The sequence below is a fragment of the Peromyscus californicus genome, unplaced genomic scaffold, assembly GCF_007827085.1.
Source record: "Peromyscus californicus insignis strain IS unplaced genomic scaffold, ASM782708v3 Scaffold_6__1_contigs__length_162567912, whole genome shotgun sequence".
NCBI classification, from domain to species: domain Eukaryota; kingdom Metazoa; phylum Chordata; class Mammalia; order Rodentia; family Cricetidae; genus Peromyscus; species Peromyscus californicus.
This window is the reverse complement of record NW_026294584.1, coordinates 31,801,334-31,822,450: the sequence shown is the minus strand read 5'-3', so window position 1 is coordinate 31,822,450 and position 21,117 is coordinate 31,801,334. Positions and strand designations below refer to the sequence as shown.

General features: G+C 37.5%; 1 protein-coding gene across 2 annotated transcripts in view; it reads left to right on the top strand.

Moving 5' to 3' along the window:
- The first annotated feature begins 10,367 nt into the window (after window positions 1-10,367).
- Asz1 (ankyrin repeat, SAM and basic leucine zipper domain containing 1) overlaps window positions 10,368-21,117 on the top strand; it is a 42,526-nt gene continuing 31,776 nt past the window's right edge. For both annotated transcript variants that reach the window (XM_052722026.1, XM_052722027.1), the window contains exons 1-4: window positions 10,368-10,472; window positions 10,887-10,986; window positions 15,426-15,548; window positions 17,206-17,317. In XM_052722026.1, coding sequence (XP_052577986.1) covers window positions 10,368-10,472; window positions 10,887-10,986; window positions 15,426-15,548; window positions 17,206-17,317 — 440 coding nt within the window. The remainder of the gene's footprint in view (window positions 10,473-10,886; window positions 10,987-15,425; window positions 15,549-17,205; window positions 17,318-21,117) is intronic.

The following is a 21,117-nucleotide window of genomic DNA, read 5'->3' as shown; positions in this document are numbered from 1 at the left end:
CTGGCCTGGTGTTCTGGAGTCTCTACGCACTTTAAATGCACTGACTCAGTCCATTAATTTGCTCTATCCATGCAGTCTGTTCACCTCGTAGCCAGTCAACTTGTATAATGACAAATCAGAACCTTGTAACTTCTCATCACACTAAAAAGAGTACCTCAGAGAAGCTGTCCTGAAATTAAGATTTTAAATGCCTCCTTGCCTCCCTTACCTCTTATCTTCTTTGGTGATGATTTTTTTTCTTTAAAGGACTTGACACTACTGATATTTAATTATAGATTTGTTTGTTTGTTTCTTTTGCTACAGTAAAAATATTCTGAGATCAAGACTCTTAGCTGATTTTCTTTTTTAAAAAACATATTTTTATTTTATAATTAATTTAACATATTTTTATTTTATAATTAATTTAATTTTACATACCAGCCACAGATTCCCGTCCTCCCTCCTCCCACCCCCTAGCTTTTCCCCCCAATCCACCCCCTTTCCCACCTCCTCCAAGGCAAGGTCTCCCCTGGGGAGTCAGCCCAGCCTGGTAGATTCAGTTGAGGCAGGTCCAGTCCCCTCCTCCCTACACCAAAGCTGAGCTAAGTGTCTCAGCATAGGCCCAGGTTCCAAAAAGCCAGCTCATGCACCAAGGACAGATCCCGGTCCCACTGTCTGGGGACCTTCTAAACAGTTCAAGCTAATCAACTGTCTCACTTACCCACAGGGCCTGGTTGATTTTCTTAAAACTTCTCTGATGCACAGAAAATAGAATAGTATGACAACAATTGTAGTGTCAGTGCTATATAAAAACTAACTACATTTCTCATCTTCTAACTATATTATGAAAATGAATTCTAATAATTAAAAATGTTTTAAATAATTTTATGTCTCTGACACAAATAATTTCAGAGAGGATTTAAAACCCCAGTTGTTGTTACTGTTTTTTAATATCTGGAAAACAAACCATATGTACTCCCAAAGAACAGAGCAGGGACTACACAACTGTCACAGTATTGATTTTTAAAGACAAGTTTGCCACAAAACACAGCACATTTGCCATGGTAAGAATTAGCTGTATTACCTATTCACCACTAATGGCTGAGCCAAAGCTTGAAAGTTAATTTTCAAAACTCAGGAACTAGGAAGAGCCCGAATTGGAGGAATGTGTATGTCTGGCATGCAGGTGCTCATGGCCTCTTTCTGTTACCGGACTCCTGTCATCACTGAAGCAAGCAGAACACTGTGGTCTTCAATGCAGTGGGTAAGTAGTTTCTGATCCATTCCAGGAAGTCCCCTGGGGGAATTCCCAAATATTTTCAGACAAAAGCCTACTTACCAATTTCTTATCTGGCCAGGAATAAAACTTGTGACGTACCTGCAGATGAATCATAGTTGGTTCTCTGTATAAGTTTCCATGGAAAAGATGAAATCTTTGGAAAGGAATGTATCCTTCTTACATGTAGGTAAAACACATAGTAGAAATAAGTATCTCCCAAAGGAGAGAGTTCTTTGGGAGGGTGTTAAACTTTTCCCAATTAAGTTTTACCTCTATTCTGGAGCCAGAAGGCTGTGAATGAATTCAGGTTATCCCACTTAAATGATCTTGAGCCATTTATATAAAACCTTCCTATACCTGAGGTTCCTCATTTAGAAAATGGAGAACTAATATCATCTGGATAAGCAGAACGAAACTACAACATGAACTCTGTGAATTAGTGGACCTCAAGTGTTTAGAGAAGTGTCATGACACATGAGAATGCTGCAGAAGTAATATTATAGATAGTAGTGACTTAAAAATATGGACTGTTGCCGGGTGGTGGTGGCACACACCTTTAATCCTAGCACTTGGGAGGCAGAGGCAGGAGGATCTTTGTGAGTTTGAGGTCAGCCTGGGCTACAGAGTGAGTTCCAGGAAAGGCTCCAAAGCCACACAGAGAAACCCTGTCTCAAAAAACAAAAAAAAAAAAAAAAATATGGACAGTTTACTGTCTTTCAGGTAGGCAGCCTTTGGCAGGTTACTTTAACTACCTGGCCTCTATACTCCTTGTGTAGCATTTATTCAACAGGATTGTATGGGGGTGAGCTGACTTAATGTATGTAACACTTGTAGGACACTGGCATAGAGAAAGCACCATAAAATGACTGTTATTGTTGCTCTGCTTACTATTATTGTGGATTATGATTTAACAGAACATTTTGAAGTACTGACTCTTTATCTCACTGCCTATTTGACAACTATTTCTTAAGTCCCTTTAGCATTGCCTTTTCTCTGTTGTTTCCAAAAGGAACAGTAGATACATAAGGATCTCTTCCTTGCTCCTTGATTTCATCTTCTTTTTCTATTGGTAATAATCCCTTTGCATGTTGTCAATTCCTATGTCTTAGGAAGATGAATTCTAAAATTAAGTCAATAGCCATGACCTCACAAAGAGCTGCAAACTTATCTGAACACTGGTGTTCCTTAGGCCATCACTACAGAAAACCCTGCTTGCTTCCTTGAACCTGTACTCTCTTTGTTCTTGCCATGTAAGTTCTGGGTTCCCTCTCTTCTTTATCCTCCATATGTAATAAGCAAGCCTCTTCATATTCATGCCATCCTCTATTTTGCAACTATAATAGCATTTTATAGGACATGCTACCCCTCATGAAACCACATAATATTCAGCAAAGCAAAATATGGATATATGCAACATGAGTCTTAAAGCATTGTGCTGAGTGGCATGTATGGTATCTAAGTACTGTCCCATACTGTACAATAAAAGTGCATGTTCATCTATAACCTGGGAATGGGATCTGACCTGGGTCATTGTAGTAAATTAAGTAAAGATGAGCCATGCTGGATCTGTGGTGAGTCCTAAATCTCATCTAACTAGTGTGCTTGTAGGAAGGGGATATTTAGAGATGCAACCAGAATGTAATCAAATAGAGGGACACACATTAAGTGAGAAATCTACGAGCCAAAGACTGCCAAGGATAGACAGCAATCACCAGAAGCTGCAAAGCGTCAAAGAAGAATGAATGTTCCCCTATAGCCTTCAGGGGAATTACAGCCCTACTGAAACTTGCATTTTAGATATTTCAGCCTCCACAACTATTGAAAAGAATTATGCTATCGTAAGCTATCCTGCTTGTGATAATTTGGTTCAGTATTCCTAAGAAACTAATATTAACGGCATATATGTACAAATTTCATATAGTGATATATATAATTTTTTTGTGTTTTCATCATTTGCTGTACATTGCTTTTCATTTTAACTAATAATACTGCTTCTATAATGTTTACATATATCCATGATCAATTTTTAGTTAATTTCTTAGAAGAAGTAGCTTGAGGTCTGTTTTTTAACCTAAGAGCATTTAGAAACTCTATTACAACTTTTCACTGTTACTATTCTAGCTCAATAAAAAAAAAATTAAATCCAAGACTTTATTTTTTTCTCAGAATGGGAACTGGGGAATTGCTGATGCAAATCTCATGATGGAGTATTAAAGACAAAAATTTACTTCATCATTTAGCAAATATGCATGGAGCATCTCTAATACATAAAATGTAACATTCTAGAATTTGAGGTTTGTCTAACAGTAAAACTTAGATATAGAGTGGCTCAATATAAGGCACCGCAAATAGAGCTGGGCATTGTGGCCCAGGATTGTAATCCCAGCCCTTGGGAGGAAGAAGTAGGAAGACGGTGAGTTCCAGGGCAGTTTGAGAAACACAGTGAGTTCCAGGGCAGTCTGAACTACATAGCCATAGCTTGGTTCAAAAAACTGAATTTAAAAATGAAAACAAGCTCAAGTCACCTCAAAAGATTAAACAAATGGCTAAGAAACATTTTTTTAAATGTTTGTTATCCTTAGTCATCAGAGAAATACAAATTAAAACTACTTTGAAATTTGATCTTACCTCAGTCAGAATAGCTATCACCAAAATCCAAAATCACTACACAAGCTGGCATGAATACAGAGAAAGGAAAACACTTATTGAATGCTGGTGGAGAGCAAGCTGGTTCAGCCACTATGGAAATCTTTGTGGAGGTTCCCCAAAAAGCTATAAATAGATCTACCATAGGATTCTACTATACCACTCTTGGTCATATAACCAAATGACTCTATATCCTACTAAAAAGAAACCTGCTCATCCATGTTCATTGTATCTCTACTCACAATAGCCAAGAAATGGAAATAACCTAGATTTATATCAACTGATTAATGGATAATGAAAACATGGTATATTTACACAGTGGAATACTACTCAGCTATTAAGAAAAATAAAATTATGAAGTTCGTAGATAAACGGATGGAGCTGGAAACAAGCATTCAGAGTGAGGTAAATTAGACCCAGAAAACAAACATTTCATGTTTTCTCTCATTTGTGGGTGTTAGCTGTCAATTCTTAGATATGTTTCCTCCATCTGGACTATTGATAGAGGGCAGGGACTTAGGAAGGGGCCACCGGGGAGGGGGAGATCAATGGAGAGGAAGGGGCACGGAATGCAGGTGTAAAGGCTTGAGGGGATTTAATGGAATAGGTTTAAATTAGAGGGGGCAGAAGGGCAGGGTAAAGAATGGAATACAGAAAGGGATAAATAACAACAAAGAAAAAGTCATATGGAAATGTACCTAATACTGATAGTGTGTCTAAGAGTTAAAAATGGAGTTATATTACAATGGGATGAAAAAACCCTACTAGACACCACAGGCTAACAAATAAAAAGCTCATATCCAGGAATAGGTTAACAACAACTCCTCTGGTGTTGTTGACCAGTGAGGGCCCATAGAATCCCAAACATTACAAATCATTGCCAATCCTATCGGTTACCCTCTGGAATGTAACAGTAAGACCTATTGCTGAAAATATGATTTACTTCAGTCACAAAACATGGAGATAAAAAGTTGGTACTGGTACTGACCTGGAAGCTTCATTCCTACTGGCTGGATTTCATATTCCTGGAAGGTGCTATACATGCTACCAGAGAAGAAAAGTCATTGTCAATCTTACACTAGTATTATCCCCACCAGTTATAACTACAACAAGACATGCCCACTGCTGCAATAGTGGCATGAACATCATCAGCATAACTAACCACTTTCTACTGGGATTTAAGTCCTAATACACCATTAGTAGACCAAGAACCTGTGGCTAGGTAGGTATTGGCCATAGGGGAGAAGCTACTACTATTATTATGCTAAATGGACATAGTATTAAGACAAGATAGATAGATAGATAGATAGATAGATAGATAGATAGATAGATAGATAGATAGATAGATAGATGGGCTATCTATATCACATCTTCTTCTTCCAAAGCTCAAGAATAATTTCATAAGAGAAGATGAAAAGACTGTAAGAGCCAGAGGTAGTAGATGGAAATAAAGAAATAGTGTCCTCTGTACACAGACAGCAAAGTATCTGAACATATGAACTCAGTGATTGTGACAGCATGCACAAGCCCTGTGTAAGTTCAAGCCAGATCAAAGCCCATCATGGAGATGGAAGATAGTCACAAAATTCAACCCCTACCTGAGGAGCTATTGGCAAATGACAGCAGCTAGGAGAGGAAGAGACAGTTTTCTTTAACAGTGTTCTTCCTGATAAGTCGGCTATGCGCCAAGAAGGCCACATAGCCAAGGATATTTCAGCAGTGCAAATTGGACTTGATGGTTGAGAAAAATGGAAAAACAAAAATCACACAGATTGGGGTGGGTCGGGAAATAGGGATGAATCTGGGATGACGGTGAGGGGAATGATTATGAGCAAAATACATTGTACAAATACTTCAAAGAATGACTTTTTAAAAAAAGAGAAAAGACAAATTACAATACATGACAAAAATAAATGCAAAGGGCCCCTAAAATATCAAAGATTAAGATAAAGGTTATTCTATAATGGCAGATAAACTGGACTATAAATGCTAGGTGAAATTTACAGATGTTCATAAACTTCAGAAGATATTCTAAGTTAAGAAAAAAGACCTACCAAAAGCATAGAAACTAGAAAGTATAAAGTCTACAGAGGTCTTGTGCAGTCAATATGGACTGACATTGTCTGAACATGGCTTTGGAAAAAATAATCTCATAGTTGTAATTATTAAATAAACTGAAGGACCAAAGCAGATAGAGAGACATTCTGGAGAAAATAGCATAAAAAGTAACAATAAGGCCCTAAAATGCTGAAAAATGAATAGAAGGATCAAAGGTATAAGTTTAAGGTGAAAGCATCAAAATTTGGTAACCAATTGAATGTGTCAGGCAATGGAGAAGAGAACAGAGATGTCTTCTACAAGCTAGAAATTCTCCCTGGAATTCAGCTGTTTCTCAAAATAACTCAATATAAAGGGCTATTTATGATTAAATTAGGGGCTAATTCATATATATATATATATATATATATATATATATATATATATATATATATATATATCCCAGTGTGGTGATATTTTGTCCCCCAATATATTGTGCACCCTAATAAACGTATCTGGGGTCAGAGAACAGAACAGCCACTAGATAGACATAGAGGCCAGAAAATGGTGGCACACATACACTTTTAATCCTAGCTGGATCTCTGTGAGTTCAAGGCCACATTGGAAACAGCCAGGCATAGTGACACACACCTTTAATCCCAGGAAGTGATGGCAGGAAGCAGAAAAGTATATAAGGTGTGAGGACCAGGAACTAGAGGCTTTTTAGGTTCTATTAAGCTTTTAGGATTTTAGCAGCAGTTGAGCTGAGATTCATTCCACATGAGGACTCAGAAGCTTCCAGTTTGAGGAAACAGGATCGGCTAAGAAGCTGGCGAGGTGAGGTTAGCTGTGGCTGGTTCTGTTTCTCTGATCTTTCAGCATTCACCCCAATACCTGGCTCTGGGTTTGTTTTAATTAATAAGAACTTCTAACAATTGGTGCTACATCCCAGTATATGTATAATAATTAAACTTATATAATAGGAGTGACTTTACTTGATTTCAAGACCTATTTACCCTTGCTTTCACGACTTTGTAGTATAGTATACATTATATAAATTATATATATATGAAAATTTATCTACATAATCTAATAATGAAATATAAAGAGCAAAATTATGTTGGCAACAGGAAAATGGATGAAACTGGGGATTTTATTAAGCAAATTAAGCCAGTCTCAGAAAGATAAACATTGTATGTTTTCCCTTATTTAGGAATTCTTGATTTTATATAGAGATAAAATCATGTATGTAGAATAAAATGAAAGTAGGAACAAAATTGTCTAGCAGAATGAAGAAAGTTATGGAGAGAGAATATGGTCAAAGCACATTATACCCTTATATGAAAATGTCCTCATAAAATGTAGTACAATATATAATCATTATATAATGAAAAGCAGAGAAATTAGGAAGACAGAGGTATTCAATTGGTTTTAGTAAAATCTAGTATCATAGCCCACAAAAGCACACCCATCATATACTCCTATCTTCATAAAACTCCAGCATCAGACCTTTGTTTTGGTCCAAATAGGGCAGAGGTTAGAATAAATTATGTTATCTCATTAAAAATATTATCCTCTTTTCCAGTGACCTGATCTCACAGTTTTGTCCACCCTCAGCTGGCCATAGTGTACTTTCATGGTGCTATCTGTAGGTCCATTTTCTATTCCATTAAGCTATACTACAAAGGCATTAAATGCAAGGATAAATATGTCTTGAAATCAAGAAATGTAATTCTCACTTTATTCTTCCTTCTTCAGAATGTTCTTAGGTACTCTAGTTCATTTGACTTTTCACATAAATTTTAGAATAATCTAATCTATATTTACAAATAATCTTGTTGGGTAAATCCCAAAGTCTTTAAAACAAGTTGTATATAGCTAATTTCCTAGTATGTATATGTATAAGGTAGATTCTTTTGAGCTCCTTGCTTAAACATCCAACCACCTATTTTAAAGGTTCCCTTGGACATCTGGTTTTTAATTAACTTGGGGATATTCACCACATCTTCACATTTATCCTGCAATTTCCTCCTATCCTAGTAAATGATACCAGTATTTAATTAGTCAACTGCTTAAGCAGAAAACCTCTGCAAAAGGGATTAAGCATCTTTAACACACACGCACACACGTGCCTTTCAGTACCTCAGAAATGTTTTAACATTCAATCCATCATGAAGTAAAATCCAGTATCATGGCCCACAAAAGCACACCCAATCATAACACACACACATCATAGGGATCTTGATCAGGTTTGTCTTCTCTGCCAGTTAAAGAATTAAAAGGCAGGAAAAAACGGAAGCACAACAGGTAGCTGCAGAAAAACTCTCAAGCACCTCAGACAGAATCAGCAGTTGAAAAAAGGCATTTATTGGAAGTGAGGAAACACAAGCACACAGCAGACACACAGAAAAAGACACCCTCCACAAAGCGGGGTTGGGTTGAACACTAAAGCCAGGGCTTTAAAGCCTTTGAAAAGTTTTCCTCCCCTAATTCAGTGTTGGTCAGTTTGAAGCAAGCTGGGGTCGTTGATCTGCCCAGCTCTGTGGTGTGACATGTCTTGATCCAATCTTGAACCCCTCCTTGACCAGCCCATCAGCAGGGGAACTGCTGGTGGGAGACCGAAGCTTCTGTCTCAAGTCAGGAGGGTGACGAAGAAGCTGGATATCTTGGAAATTTGTCACCTTTCTTACCTAGCCATGGCCCCTTTCCCTGTGTCTGCCTACCAGGGAGTCTGGCTGACTCCAAGTCTCTCACCCATGTTTTTTGTGTAGCTTATTTTTTGTCTCTCTGTACAGGTCGAACCACTATACTGAAATAATTACAGCTACATTCTACTTTTCTCTTCGGTTCAAAGAGGCTCTATGCTGAACCCTCCATTTAACCCTCACACCAACTCTTTTCGTGGACACGAAGGTATCTCCAATTTTCAGAAAAGGTAAGTGGTGCAATGGGAGAAAGAAGGTAATAAATTGTTCAAGGGCACACAGCTACAGCTAATGATTCTACCAGTAAAGAACCTAATTGATTTGGTTCCAGAAATCAAGCACACTTACTTAGTCTGCTTTGAGGGCACTTATAATCTCCAACAGTCTTGTTTAGTTGTATATTTGTTCTCTTGTTTTCTCTCTCTCTCTCTCTCTCTCTCTCTCTCTCTCTCTCTCTCTCTCTCTCTCTCTCTCTCTCTCCCCCCCTCCCCCTCTCTCTCCCTCCCTCTCCCTCTCCCCACTAATTGAAATGTGGCCCCCATCAGGCACCACAGTTTGTCTTTAACGCTGTCTCCTCTAAAGCCTAGTTTTGGACTGTAATTGATCATGGTGGTGTGTGACTTAGGGTGAGTATTCTGGAGGCCAGGGTAAGGGAATCCAGAATTTACAGCAAGCCTAGGCTACATGGTGAGACAATCTTGTGAAACACACACACACACACACACACACACACACACACACACAAACTCCAGTTATGCCTGGCTGTACTCAATGATCCATGACATTTACTGAATTAATACATTCAGATGAACTAGTGTTCCCTCCAACCCTAACTAACCTACTTAAAAAGACCTTTGAGACTCTCTGAAGTGATTACATGAAAAAACCTTCAAGGGAAAAAAAAGTACTGAGAAAGAATGGGACAAGGCTACTTGTATGTTGCTGAGATAAATACTCTACTTTTTAATCAATCAACTTTTTTCTGTAGTGGCAAAGATAACAGATCAATGGGATGCAGAAAAGTGGGTCTGACCTTTGGCTGTTTCTTCACTCGAAGTTGTCGCTCTCCGGGTATCTGAATCAGTGTGTCCTTTCAAGGTTTTGGATCCACTCTGCCCCTACATTCTTCTCTCGTGACTGACTTGTTCTGCTGGAGCACCTGAGTCACAGCAGGAGAATGTTCTGAGGGTCGAGTTTCTAACTCTAAGGGGAGACCTCTGATCACGTGAAAGGCAAAGAATGGAAGGAGGGGGTACACCTCACTCTTCTGACGGCTTCTGGAAAGTCTGCGGTACTCGGTCGCGACATACTCTAGCAAACAGGTTCTTCTTACAAGACAGGAGTCCGTCTGACCCGGCACACTGTTCCGAGACAGTTTGGCAGGTGCCCACGGACAGTATGTCGGGAAAAGCTCAGTCGCACGTGGCTCCTTCCACAAGTGCGGCATTCTTTGATGCCGTAATCAAACTTTCTTTTTTTCTTTCTTTCTTTTTAATGAAACAGAGCCCCCTGAAGTCCCTGGCGGAGCGAGGCTGTGGCTCTTCGTGCGGCATGAGGCCCCCGGTTCCGGTGTGAAAGGCCAGTTCCCTCCCAGCACGCTTTTGGTGGGAGGGGAAGTGGCCTGGGCGCAGCTTTGCGCCTGCGTCAGAGGCCCCACGTGCTTGCGCAAGGTCACCATCCGGCTCTGGTCGCGCGCAGGCGCAGAAGAGCAGCTTGGGGCCATGGCGGCGGGCACGCTGAGGGCCTTGTCAGTGGCTGGCGGAGGCGAGAGCAGCGATAGTGAGGACGATGGCTGGGATATTGGGTATCTGGACCGGTCATCTCAGGTAGTAGAAAAGGCGACGTCTTGACGGCACTTGATTTGGGCCCAGCGTGGCTTTCGAAAGACAGGCCCAGACACACGAACCCCTTTTTTCCTCATGCTCAGTTCCCTAACTTTCTCCTAGGATTTTGAATTACGCGTGTTTCGGGTTATTAAGCAAACCAGCAAAGGGGTCCCTTGTTCGCCAACTGCTGTTTTCATCAGTGGCATCTTTTGGGCCTCAGACGTAGTGCTGGGCTTGGATTTGGCTCATTGTTACCCATTCCCGTTAAAGATGATTTGAGATGTGGATTCTTCGTGTATTTTATTTGCTGGCCAAAGCGAAACAACCCTATGTACTTAACCAAACGTTGTTATTTCCTGAGGCAATGGGAATGAAAATACACCTAACGAGAATTTTAACTTCTGGCTTTTTTAGAAATTAAAGAGGTCGTTACCCGTTGAAGATAAGAACGAAACATTTAAGAAAGCACTGACCACCGGAGACATTAACTTAGTGAAGGAACTCCTAGATTCTGGTGAGAGTTAAGAAATCCTGTCAAGCGAACAGAGTTGTTTAAGTTCACTAGAGTGCGTTATTTTTAAAAGTTTGTGCTGTTTTCCTGATGAGTGTTAGCGTATCAGTTGTATTATCCATGTCTTAGTTGGCATTTTTGTTTACTTGACCAATTTTCGTCATCATCTACTCTTTTATTTGGAATGGGTCACCAATTACCTTCCATTGGTTTCTTGCACCTTCTTTAAGAGACCTATTCTGACTAATCCTACCCCACCTTGATCATTCTTTTAAAATATTTACTTGGCAGCCAGGCGGTGGTGGCGCACGCCTTTAATCCTAGCACTCAGGAGGCAGAGGCAAGCGGATCTCTGTGAGTTCGAGACCAGCCTGGTCTACAAAGCGAGTTCCAGGAAAGGCGCAAAGCTACACAGAGAAACCCTGTCTTGAAAAAAAAAATTTACTTGGCTTTCATATGCTTCTTAAGATCTCCTTCAGGTTCTGTTTCCTTCTGTGTTTTGTTGCATAAGGCTTGAGTTCAGTATCAGAATGAATATCTATGTATTTCTTCTAGTTTCATGGCCTACTGGGTGTGATTCCTTGGGGATGTCACTTAAACTTTCAGAGCATCAGTTTCTTTATGTAAAATATAATTTTATCCTGGGTTCCATAATGCTTTCTTAAAGAGTAAGTAAAACTTATTTTTAGATTACCTATACATGCAAATTAAATTGTTGACTCTAAGGGTTGAAATTATCCAAGGACTAACAAGTGTTAAACAACTACAAGATACAAAATACTCATAATAAGACCTAAGAGGTCATGAACAGCAAGTGTTTTTCTTCTTTGCTAGAGACAATATATCATTTACTAAAAATACATCATTGGGAAACAAGATCAGGTTTTGATTACTAACCATGACACTTGATGGTCCAGTAATATTAAATAAGCTGTCACACTTTTGTAAGCTTCAGTTTCCTCCTTTTTAAAAGAATCACAGCATTATACCCAAGGTTATTGGAATTAAAATAAGACAATATATAAATAATGGGTTAGAACATATAGTTTTATGTCACTGTTAGCTTAAGATATATGTAAACAGTATATAAAGCTTCACTGTTATTTTTGTAACAGATGAGGAAGCTCTGTCTCACTTTGTGAACAAACACTGGACCTTGATGTTCACTTGATGAAGTTCAGTATGATTGAAATAAGGAAATAAGAGGACTGGATATATAATATGAATATGTATGTGTAGTGAGCATAGTAATGATGGGGTAGAACAGGCAGAAGTTTTAGAGACGAGAATTTGTCCTCAGAATAGTGGGACCAGGTGTGTTGAAGGTGATACAGGAACTTGAAGTATTAGGACTTAATATGGTCACTGGCAAGTGGGGATTTTTCAGCCTCTTGAAAAGAGCTTGCTGCTCTGTAAGTGCTTAGTTAGCCATTGGAAAGTTTTCCTGAATTACAAAATAATTTAAAACTCATTTTAAAAAGCCAGTAATAAATGTATAGGCATAAGGAGAAAGGTATTTTACCTTTGTTTTGCTTTTTGGTTTTTAGTTTTTTGAGATAGGGTTTCTCTGTGTAGTTTTGGTGCCTGTCCTAGATCTTGCTCTGTAGACCAGGCTGACCTCGAACTCACAGAGATCCACCTGCCTCTGCCTCCCAGGTGCTGGGATTAAAGACATGAGCTGCCGCCGCCACCACCACCACCTGGCGGATATTTTACCTTTGCTTCCACAAAACAAGTACTAGAATTGATCATCAGTAAGAACTTTTGTACCAAAAGTCAACATTTACTTCTCTTTTGTCATACTTTGTCTTTCTATCTTTGATGCCACAGTTTTGGTAACATCTATCACAGCAAAGAATAAGCAAATAATAATAAATACAAATAAGAAAATAATTATTGTTAAAATTGAAAAAAATGATTGAAAAATGATTGTTACTCTGAACTCATTTTCTGAATATTGCAGCGGTTTAGAAAGGAAAAATTGTTAGCAAGAACAAACTCAAGCTCCCCACACACATGCTCTAAATATATATAATTTAGTACTGCATTTCCCCAGTAATTCCCATATACATTATGACAATTTAACAAGACAGTTGGAGATTTTACTTTTATAGTCTTCAGTGACTTACTGCTTCAACATAAAAAAATGTGAGCCTCAGAGCATTTCCTCAGTGATAGGACTTCCAGCTTTCTAAACCGAATACTGTAGCTAAAAAACATAAAAATCTGTAAATTATAAAACATTAATGCCAATGCTGTTACCCATACAATTTTCTTTGAAACAAAAGCATTCTCTTTTCTTTGCTGAAATTGGCAAGTATTATTATTATTATTATTAATTTTATATGTATGGATGTTTTGCCTGCATGTATGTCTGTGTACCATGTGTGTGCCTGGTGCTGGGAAAGGGTATTGGATCCATTGGAACTGGAGTTATAGACAGTTATGAATCTCCACGTAGGTGCTGAGAATCAGACCCAAGTCTTCTGGCAAAGCAGTCAGTCAGTGCTCTTAACCACTGAGCCACTCCTCCACCCTCTCCACCCTGCAAGTGTCAATGAGAAATGACCACTTTACTCCTAATCTCTTTAAAGGAAAAGGTTTATATTAATTTAATGGGTTGGGATCATTGCCTTATTGTATGTTTGTCCTTGTTACGCAGCTTCTATACTCTTTAATCCTAGATTAGCCCAACCTTTTTTTATTTGTTTACTTTATATTGCCAAGCCAGTATTACTAAGGAAATTCCTAATAATTCAAGGGATTTGCTGCCTTCATGGTTTGAAGGTTTAACCATTGTCCTTTCTTAGCAGTTACTACCTGTCTCTGTCACATTCTAAATGTGATTTAATATATAATATGTGTGGATGTTTTGTCTGCATGTCTGTGTAACACATGCAAGCAGTGCCACCAAGGTCAGAAAAGGGCATCAGATACCATGGAACTGGAGTTAAATATGGTTATGGGCTGCCAGGTAGGTGCTGGGAATTGAACAAGGTCCTCTTTATCCCTCCCTCCAGCCCTTCCCATCTAAATAGTGACTAATTTAAACTTTATTTTACATTCAAGGCCTGCCATTTCATTCCTCTCCTTATTCTAGTTCACTGCTTGTTATTCATTTTTCTAAAGTAAAACTTGGTATTAATTTTCTGCTTGTTCTTTTAATCACACCTCCTCAAAGTAATTTTAAATTATAATGTTGCTATCTTTGAATTTCCTTTTTCTCTTCCCTGTTCTTGGTTTCATTTTTGTATTATATATTTCTGTCTTCCTATTGGTCTCCTTGCCTCCTGTCCCATTCTCAACAGTAGTGTGTTGTGTTTATAAGATAAATAAATGATAATATTGATCCTTGGATTACAAATTGAGCTCTAATGGTCCAACACTAACTTTCAGTTTCATGCTTTATCAATTTATCCATGGGTTAAGTTTTGTGTTGGTGCTGGGCGATGGTGGCGCACACCTTTAATCTCAACACTTGGGAGGCAGAGGCAGGTAGATCTCTGTGAGTTTGGGGCCAGCCTGGGCTACAGAGTGAGTTCCAGGAAAGGCACAAAGCTACACAGAGAAACCCTGTCTTGAAAAACCAAAAAAAAAAAAAAAAAAAAAAAAGTTTTGTGTTGGTAAGAAGTTAAGGATGTCTTGAGGGCATATGTGGTATTTGCAACCATATAGATGTGTAATACTGCTCAAATCTTCCTCAATGTCACTACAAAAAAAGTAGCATGGAAGTCCCTATCAGATTATAGATACTGTATTTATTATGTGGTAAACATTGTTCATATCGGGTCTCATGGAACATAGTGCCACCATAAAACTGAAGGTAGCAAATTTTAACAATGCCAATACAAGAATTTTGAAGCCTTTCTTATGAAGAAATATTCTTCCATAATACTTTCTTATGAAGAAATATTCTTCCATATACATATATCCATATAATTTTACACTTACTGAGGTAATAGGCTTTTTATTTGTCCATGTTTTGGTTGTAGGGCTTTCAAAAAAATTTTTTCTGGGGCTGAATGAAAGATAGCCCAGTGATTAAGAGCACTTGCTGCTCTTACAGAGGACCCAGATTTAGTTCTGTGCACACATAAGGTGGCTGACAACCATCTGTAACTCCATTCCAGTTTCTGGAGTTCTGATGCCCTCTTCTGGCCTCTGTGGACACAGCACACCAGTGGTGCGTGTACAAAATAAGTCTTTACAACAGTGTTAGGCTGGAGAGATGGCTCAGTAGTTAAGAGCTCTTCCAGAGGACCCAGGTTCAATTCTCAGCACCCACATGGTCTCCAGCTCAAAATGATTTGACACCCTCATATAGACATGAATGCAAACAAAACACCAGTTCACATAAGATAGATACATAGATACATAGATGGATACATAGATGGATGGATAGATCATTAGATCATTAAAACAATGTGTCTCTACATCAACAGGCATTAATGTAGATTCCAGCTTCCGGTATGGATGGACCCCTCTTATGTATGCAGCTAGTGTGGCCAATGTAGAGATGGTTCGCTTCCTTTTGGACAGAGGTGCTAATGCAAGCTTTGATAAGGGTAAGATGCTTAAGAAAATTTGATTAACTGTACTGTGATTCTTTGATTTCCAAGCAATGGTTATACTAAATGAGAAATTAAAGTTTTTTAAACAAGCATCTACCAGTTGTATTATATAAAAAATGAAAATTCAAATGTAAAACATGCATATTTTATAAAACTATCTCTCCAAGAAGATAGCTTTACAACCTATTATTTTTTGTTATCTTAATAACAGGTTATATTATTATGTACTTTTAAATAATATGCTGGATGACTTTGGTTGTTTTTAAATGAAAAGTGCACTGAAAGGAATATCAAAAAGCAGTAATTTTGTGAAAAATTACCTGAAAATCACTTTGTATGCTTGAAAACTGAATTATATTAAAGTTTTTTCATATTTTCCTGTTATTCAACAACTTCCATTTAGTGCTATGAGTCCATTCTTAAGAGCAAGAGTATATATGTATATCCAGTTTGCTACATTGAAGCAGTAATTATATTTTATTAAGATGTTTCTAATAGGCATTTGAATTCATTTCATATTTCAGATATGTTATGTTTCAGAATTAATTTTTACATTTTTAATATTACTATAATGTTCTATATATTTTACAGAAATTCCTCTCTTTGTTGCATTCTTAGGTTTTGCTTTTCATTATGTCATTTGAAAATACCACTCAATTGAAAGCCATATTTAAGAAGGAGAGTTTTAAAACACATAGACTACTCTGTTCAAAAACCATGGTTTTCTTTTTTTGTGTAAAATCAGAGAACTACTGTGGTTTAAAGGCACTCTATTTTCACAGTATGTGCACATAAATTCCTCTGTGTCTATGTAGCCTCATTCGGTAGTGAGGCCAGGTATTAATTTCATGTCCATCAATTGGTTCTAACAAAATATTGGGCATCCTGGTAGTAACACTGTAATGATAAAACTGGGTCTAGTATAATTATGGCTTATCTGTTATTGAGTCATTAGTGTAAAGCATGGTTATGATGTCCTGTTTTATACTTCTAATACTAGAGAAGGGTTTTTGGTGTGGTGGTGTTGTATGTCTTTAATCATTCCTCATTTCCACCACTTTTAGAAAACAGGGTGAGTTCACAGAGTAGAAATGACTGTTAAAAAAGCACCAATGGATGGAGGCACCAGCAAAATGGCTCAGCAGGTAAAGGCACTTGCTGCCAAGCCATGCCTGATTATGTGAGTTTAATCTGTGGAACCCCCACAATGGAAGGAGAAAACCAATTTCCAGGGATTGTCTTCTGACCACCTCACTGGTACAGTTTACAAACAAATTTCAAGGATTGTCAGAAGTGAAGTAAAGCCAGACACTTACCCTTATTTTCCAATCACGAATTGAGCAAGGCATTTTTTTTTTAATTTTTTAAATTAAAACTTCACATGCAGGCTATGTGGATGTACAAATTCATTGTGCTTAACCACTTTATATTTTCTTGAAGAAATGTCAATAGAAGAAAGTTAAGATATGAGTTGAACATACACTTTAGAGATGCAGAAGGCCCATTGCTGAGATGGTGAGATCTGCTTGGAGTGATAGAGATGGGAAGAGGTTGGGAATTTTAGAGTACAGTAAATGCTTAGCATGGTAAAGAAGGCATTTAGAGATGCTTCCTAATGTGTGGGGATTTCTTTGCTTTTCTACTCATATAGACAAGTTAACCATCTTGATAACTGCATGCTCTGCTCGTGGCTCAGAGGAGCATGTCTTGAAGTGCGTAGAGTTACTACTTTCACGAAACGCAGATCCAAATGTTGCTTGTAGGTAAGAGCCTAATTCTCTGATGAAAATATTATACTTTATCAACCTGCTATATTTGATAAAATAAATTTTTAAAAGTCAATAACATTGTTTACTTGGCCAAGTAGTGAATGAAAATGCATCATAACGTCATAGTTTCATTGTATAAGATTATCAAAAGGAGATAACATGAAGGTAAGCTTTTTGACTTTTAAATTTTAGAGGACTAAGAATTTGTAATTACAAGGAAAGAACTCTAAGCCTATTTTCTGTGAATCGTAGCCTCAGAAGAACATGGTGGTTCAACTATAGTACAGTAATAAAATAAATCAAATAAATAAATAAGGTTTCTTAAGTTTTTTCCATCTAAGAATTAAGAATTGGAGTCTGAAAAAAAAAAAGAATTTAGGTCTGACAAGATGGCTCAGCATTTAAGAGATGTATATACTGCTCTTGAAGTTCCCAGAACCCACATTGATTGGCTCACAACAACCTGAATCTCTAGCAACAGGGAATCCCAACACCTTCTTCTGAACTCTTTAGGCACTTATACTCACATGTACATACCCACACAAAACATGTATGCACATAATTAAAAAGAATAACGAGTATTTTTTAAAAGAATTAATAGTTTTATTTATACAAATACTAAGAAAACACATTGTAAGCAGTTTTTCTCTGGCCTACCTGCCAGCTAACAAATAGCCACATTGAGATTTCTTATTAATTTTAAAAGCTCAGCCAATAGCTTAGGCTTGTTACTAACTAGCTCTTAAAACTTAAATTAACCCATTTCTCATGGCTTTACCTATCTGTGGTTGATATATTGTGCACTATAATAAAGCTTTCCTAGGGATCAGAGAACAAAACAGCCACTAGATTAGACATAGAGGTCAAACAGTGGTGGCACACACTCCTTTAATCCCATCACTCGGGATTAAAGATCCAAATGGATCTCTGAGTTCAAGGTCACACTGGAAACAGAACCAGTCATGGTGGTACACACCTTTAATCCCAGCACTCGGGATCTCATGTCTTTGCTTGGGAAGGACACACACCTTTAATCCCAGGAAGTGATTGGCAGGAAGCAGAAAGATATATAAGGCAGGAGGACCAGGAACTGGAGGCTTTTAAGCAATTCAGCTGAGATCCCTTCCAGGTGAGGACTCAGAGGCTTTAAGTCTGAGGATTTGTGGAAACAGGAAAGGCTGAGGAGTTGGCGAGGTGAGGTTGACCGTGGCTTGTTCTGTCCCTCTGATCTTTCAGAATTTATCTCAATATCTGGCTCTAGGTTTTTTATTAATAAGACCATTTAAGATTCGTGTTACTCCTGTCCTCCAGCATGTCTTGCTCCTTCTGTGTCTCCTGGCAACCCCATCTTTCTTCTTCCCAATGTTTTCTGTGCCCCAAAATCCTGCCTAGCTATTGACCATTCAGCTTTTTATTAAACCAACCTAAGTGACAAATCTTCGCAGTGTACAAAAAGATTATTCCACAACAATACATAGAAGTGTTTCTCTTTCCTAAGACTTCATCAGTTAGTAAGGTAATTGTGTATAGGGAATAGTACTAGATACAAACAGTAAATATACCACATATATGTTGAAAAGTTACTACTAATAAAAATAAATTGCTTAAAATTTTCAATTGACTTCTTGCCTGGCTTCATTTTTCTACTCAGCCTTCCTATTAAATCTCTCTTTCTGTTTTAGCTAATCTTCAAAGTGAAGAAAATAGGAATTAGTACACATAAAATAAATGTCTAGTGTGGATAGAATCATTCATAATTTATTATTCCTAGTAGTTACTCTCCATGGCCTCAAATGTGGTAACAATTATACTTAACTCAAAGTTTTCTTCCTAATTTAGTTTGCTACCTATGAGACTAAAATAGAAGCCTTGGAAAGTACTTAGATAGCATATTTAGATCTCCTCTAAAATAAAAAAGATTTTTATCTCATTGGAGTACTTCTCAAGCTATATCTGTGTTAGCTTCCATACCATATTGGCAATCTTTAAAGATACTTTTGATTGTCACACTTCAAAAATATCACTAGCATTTAGTATTTAGAGGTCAGGGATGGCCCAGTAAAATATCCTGTTATTCATATATCCCCTCCAAGCAAAGAATTACTAACCCCAAAATGTCGATAGTGTTGAAGTTAAGAAACTCTGATATAGTATTAAAAAGGCCAAGCTATACAGATAATCATCACCTAAAAATTAAAGATTAAAAAGAGTAGATATTAAAACTATCTACAAACGTTTAATGCAACACTTCATGGGAATACTTTTGTTCTATTTAGAGAATAACTCTTAAGTGTAAATTTTAAATCTGGTTGTACCTTGAGATTGAGACACACATACACAGTTGAATTGAATCCAAGTGTGCTGTCATTTAGATTTGTACCTTTGGAAATGGCCTGAAATAAGACTTGCTTCTCTGGATTCAGTAAAATATTTTATTTTGTGGTGTGTTCTTCAGCTTTTGCTTTTGCTGTTTTTTTCTTTCATTACTTTCACAAGATATTATAGGTAGCCAGGCATGGCAGTTCATGCCTGTTAGTCTTATTAGCATGCAGGAGTCTGAAGCAAGGGACTTATGAGTTCAAGGTCAAGCCTGTACCACTTACAGGAAGACTGTGTACCAATAGCAAGTGGTGAAAGCTTTGCCTTCTTACTGACTGACTTATAAGCATACTAAAGGAGACATCAAGGCAAATGGTGTCATGGGTTTATTCTGCCTCCTTAAGAACTAGATATCATCTTTCAGATACATAGGATAGACCTTAAGTGATGTGTCATATAAAAGGAAAACAATCTCAAGACACAGGAGAATATAGTGAGGTTTGGAGGGAACTGGATAAGTAAATCATTAACAATAGGAAAAAACATGAAACCTGTTTGAATATTGGGAGTTTTAGTTTGATGTAATATGTACAAAATATACCAAAAATAAATGTAACAGGAATTATTATCCAGCTGTCAGAGGGAAAACAGACTTTTAGATGAATTTATTTTCAGTCTGTTGACTTAAGAAATTGTTTTGCTCATAAAAATTACCTCTTAGAGTGATAGAAGAGATACATAAAGCTTATAAATGACTAATTTTGTAAAAGCTAGATGATCACCTAATTACTACTCTTTTAGGAAGATTTTCTTTTAACTAAAATGAGATCTGTAGACTTCTTTCATGAATAAAAAGCCTATAGCAAAGCCTTATAGGTCAAGCTGTAAGCTAAAAACTGAACTTTCAGTTCTGATGTCTGGTGTGGCTAGAGCACATGTACACCTTGTTGGAACAGCTCTAAATACAGTCTTTGTAGATAAACTAGCAGGGTGAAGAAAATGAAGAATTCACTTGTTTGTTAGAAAGAAGATTCTTTAGGAGTTTGTAGACTTTTACAATGGAAATGAGTTATTTTAATCAAATCGCTTTGTCAGTTTTGCTAAAAATGAATAGAAAGAATAAAAGTTAAGAGTAAATGTTGAATTTTCTATTACTTTATTTGCTAGAAGTCGTGTTTTATCACAGCAATAGAAAAGAAACTAATACACTGGCAAAAAATAGCTGATAAAATCAAACAAAATTTATTGGCTTAGATATTGAAAGAAAGGGCAAATATATAGTAAATTTCTATGAAGTTACTTGCTGACTTTGAAAGGCAGAATTTAAAGCATTTTAGGACTAAGCTCAGGGAGCATGGGTGGGAAGGGCATTGCTGCCAGCATTGCACCTTTCCTAACCCCCACCTGCCTAAGTGGACACAGCCCCTGGCATGGTTCCGGGGGCACCACTGACTTCCCCACATCTCTAGTTAACC